The sequence below is a fragment of the Aythya marila genome (assembly GCF_965140915.1).
Source record: "Aythya marila genome assembly, contig: HAP1_HAP1_SCAFFOLD_1246, whole genome shotgun sequence".
Lineage (NCBI taxonomy): Eukaryota > Metazoa > Chordata > Aves > Anseriformes > Anatidae > Aythya > Aythya marila.
In genome coordinates, this window is record NW_028136828.1 from 1 (window position 1) to 4,000 (window position 4,000).

General features: G+C 58.6%; 1 protein-coding gene across 1 annotated transcript; it reads left to right on the forward strand.

Moving 5' to 3' along the window:
* Positions 1 to 330: 330 nt before the first annotated feature.
* On the forward strand, positions 331 to 3,117 carry LOC309891438 (tyrosine-protein kinase receptor UFO-like; the record flags this gene model as incomplete). Its single annotated transcript, XM_082785807.1, has 3 exons — positions 331 to 539; positions 2,765 to 2,865; positions 2,935 to 3,117. Coding segments are annotated over exons 1-3 (385 nt in total), but the record flags the coding sequence as incomplete, so codon positions are not given.
* Between the last annotated feature and the right edge of the window lie 883 nt (positions 3,118 to 4,000).

Consider the following 4,000-nt stretch of genomic DNA (forward strand, 5'->3'; position numbering starts at 1 on the left):
TCTTGACGTAGGGGTCCCTTTTGGAGGGGGGGGGTGTCCCTTTTTGGGGGGGAGGCCCCTTTTTTTGGGGGGGTCCCTTTATGAAGTAGGGGTCCCTTTTTTTTTTTGGGGGGTGCCCCTTTTTAAAGTAGGGCGTCCCTTTTTGGGGGGGCTCCCTTTTTGGCGGGGGGGGGGGCGTCCCTCCTTGCATTAGGGGGGTCCCCTTTTTAACACAGGACTCCCTTTTTTTTTTTGGGGGGGGGGTCCCTTTTTAAAGTAGGGGTCCCTTTTTAAAGCAGAGGTCCCTTTCCAAAGTGGGGGGGGACATTCCCACCACCCCCCCCTTTCTGCCCCCCCCCAGGCTTGGTGTTCCTGGAGAACCCCTCCAACGTCACCTCCTCGCTGGGCAAAGCGGTGCGGCTGCGGTGCCGGGCTCGGGGGGGGGGCGAGCCCCCCGAAATGGGGTGGCGGCGCGACGGGCGGCCCCTCGAGCTGGCCGACAGCGACCAGGCGCAGGTGCCGCTGAGCGACGACGTCTGGCTGGGCACCAGCGAGCTCAGGTGAGAGCCATGGGGGGGGGCACAGTGCTGGGGGGGGCTGCAGGCACCGTGCTCTGGGGTGGGGCACCGTGGTTTATTGCACCGTGGTTTATTGCACCGTGATTTATTGCACCGTGACATGCCATGCATGCTCTGTCGTTTTGCACCGTGATGTGGTGCACCGTGGTTTATTGCACCGTGAGTTATTGCACCGTGGTTTATTGCACTGTGGTTTATTGCACTGTGGTTTATTGCACCGTGACATGCCATGCATGCTCTGTTTTGCACCATGACATGTTGCACCGTGGTTTATTGCACCGTTATTTATTGCACCGTGACATGCCATGCATGCTCTGTTTTGCACTGTGACGTGTTGCACTGTGATTTATTGCACCGTGATTTATTGCACTGTGACATGCCATGCATGCTCTGTTTTGCACCGTGACATGGTGCACTGTGATGTATTGCACCGTGACATGCCGTGCATGCTCTGTTTTGCACCGTGGTGTGTTGCACCGCGACGTGGTGCACCGTGATTTATTGCACTGTGACGTGGTGCACTGTGATGTATTGTACAGTAATGTTTTGCACCATAACATGCCATGCATGCTCTGTCGTTTTGCACCATGACATGTTGCACCGATTTATTGCACCGTGACATGCCATGCATGCTCTGTTTTGCACCGTGACATGGTGCACCGTAACGTGTTGCACTGCGATGTGGTGCTCTGTGATTTATTGCACCGTGACGTGTTGCACCGTGATGTATTGCACCGTGACATGCCGTGCATGCTCTGTTTTGCACTGTGACGTGTTGCACCGTGATGTGTTGCACCATGATGCACCGTGATCTATTGCACTGTGACATGCCATGTTCTGTTGTTTTGCACCGTGACGTGTTGCACTGTGATTTATTGCACCGTGATTTATTGCACCATGATGTGTTGCACTGTGATGTATTGCACTGTGACATGCCATGCATGCTCTGTCATTTTGCACCATGATGTGTTGCACCATGATTTATTGCACCATGATTCATTGTACCAGGACATGCCATGTTCTGTTGTGTTGCACTGTGACGTGTTGCACCGTGACGTGCTGTGCTCTGTTGTTTTGCACCATGATATATTGCACCGTGATTTATTGCACCATGCCGTGCATGCTCTGTTGTTTTGCACCACGACGTGTTGCACCGTGACATGCCATGCATGCTCTGTTGGGTAGCACTGCGTTGTGCTGTGTTATCTTGCACCGTGACATTTTGCACTGTCCTGTGCCGTGCTATCTCGTGTTGCATCCTTCTGTATCACACCAGGCCATGTTGCACCGTGCTGTGCCATGCTCTGTTGTGTTGCACCATGACATATTGCACCGTGCTGTGTTGCACCGTGCCATGCTGCACCACGTCATCTTGCACCATCCTGTGCCGTGCCATGCTGTGTTGCACTGTGCTGTGCCGTACCATGTTGCATTGTGCCACCTTCCACCGTGCCATGCCGTGTTGCACCATGTCATGCTACATTGCACCATGCCATGCTACCTTGCACCATGTCATGCCACATTGCACCACATCATGCCACGTTGCACCGTGCCATGCCATGTTGCACCACATCGTGCTGTGTTGCACTGTCATGCTACCTTGCACCATGTCATGCCACGTTGCACCGCGTCGTGCCACATTGCACCGTGTCGTGCCACGTTGCACCGTGCCATGCCATGTTGCACCACATTGTGCCATGTTGCATTGTGCCATGCCATGTAACACCATGCCATGCTACCTTGCACCACATCGTGCCGTGTTGCACCGTGCCATGCCATGTTGCACCATGTCGTGCTGTGTTGCACTGCGTCGTGCCGTGTTGCACCATGCCGTGCCGTGTTGCACCATGTCGTGCCATGTTGCACCGTGCCATGCCGTGTTGCACCGTGTCATGCCATGTTGCACCATGTCGTGCCATGTTGCACCGTGCCATGCCGTGTTGCACCGCGTCGTGCCGTGTTGCACCGTATCATGCCACGTTGCACCGTGTCGTGCCATGTTGCACCACATCATGCCATGTTGCACCGCATCGTGCCCCATTGCACCATTTTGTGCCACCTTGCACCGTGCCACCTTGCACCACACCACACTGCTCCGTGTTGTCCCACCGTGCACCACCCCACGTCACCCCACATCACCCCACGTCACCCCACGACCCCCCACGCCCCCCCAAATGCCTGACCCGTGCCCCCTTTCCCCCCCGCAGCATCCCGGCCGTGCAGCTCTCGGACGCGGGGCGCTACCAGTGCTGGGTGCGCGCCGGCGGCGAGCAGCTCCTGTCCACCGAGGCTCACCTGCAGCTGGAGGGTGAGCGCCAGCACCCATGGGTGGGGGGCACCCACCGTGACCCCCCCTGACCCCTCCGGCCTCCGGTAGGGCTGCCCTTCTTCCTGGAGGAGCCGCAGGACCTGGAGGTGGGGGCTGACACCCCCTTCAACCTGAGCTGCGGCGCCCGCGGCCCCCCCGAGCCCGTGCGGGTGATTTGGCTGCGGGACGGGGCCCCCCTCAACTCCCTGCTCGAGCCCCTGGCGCGCGCCCCCTCCACGCTGGTGCTGGCCGGTGGGTTTGGGGGGGTTTTGGGGGGGTTTTGGGGGGGTTTTGGGGTGCGATGGGGTTTTTGGGGTGGGATGGGGTTTTTGGGGTGGGATGGGGTTTGGGGGTGCAATGGGGTTTGGGGGTGCAATAAAGGTTTTAGGGTGTAATGGGATTTGGGGGTGTGATGGGGAGATTGGGGTGGGATGGGGTTTTGGGGTGTAATGGTGTTTTTGGGGTGTGATGGGGTTTTGGGGTGTAATGGGGTTTTTGGGGTGTGATGGGGTTTTGGGGTGCAATTTGGGGCTGGGGTGCAATAAAGGTTTTGGGGTGTAATGGGATTTGGGGGTGGGATGGGGAAATTGGGGTGGGATGGGTTTTTGGGGTGTAATGGGGTTTTTGGGGTGTAATGGGGGTTTTGGGGTGTAATGGGGTTTTTGGGGTGTAATGGCATTCGGGGGTGTAATGGGGTTTGGGGTACAGTGGGGGTTTTGGGGTGTAATGGGGTTTGGGGGTAAAATGGGGGTTTTGGGGTGCAAAGGGGATTTGGGGTGCAATTTGGGGCTGGGGTGCAATGGGGGTTTTGGGGCACAATGGGGGGTTTTGGGGCACAATGGGGGTTTTGGGGTAAAATGAGGGTTTTGGGGTGCGCGGGGGGGGTCAGGGCACAGTGGGATCCGGGGTGCAATGGGTGCTGGTGCCTTTGGGGGGGGGGGGGTTGGGTGGGGGGGGCACATTCCTGTCCCGGGGGGGGGGGTGACTCAGCGGGGGCAGCGGGTGGCCGGAGGTGACGGTGCCGTGAGTCACGGGGGGGGGGGGCAGGGGGGGGGGACGTGGCCCCCCCCCCCCCTTGGCAAGGAGGGGGGGGGGGGGACACACCCAGGGGATGGGGGGGGGGGCACGACACATG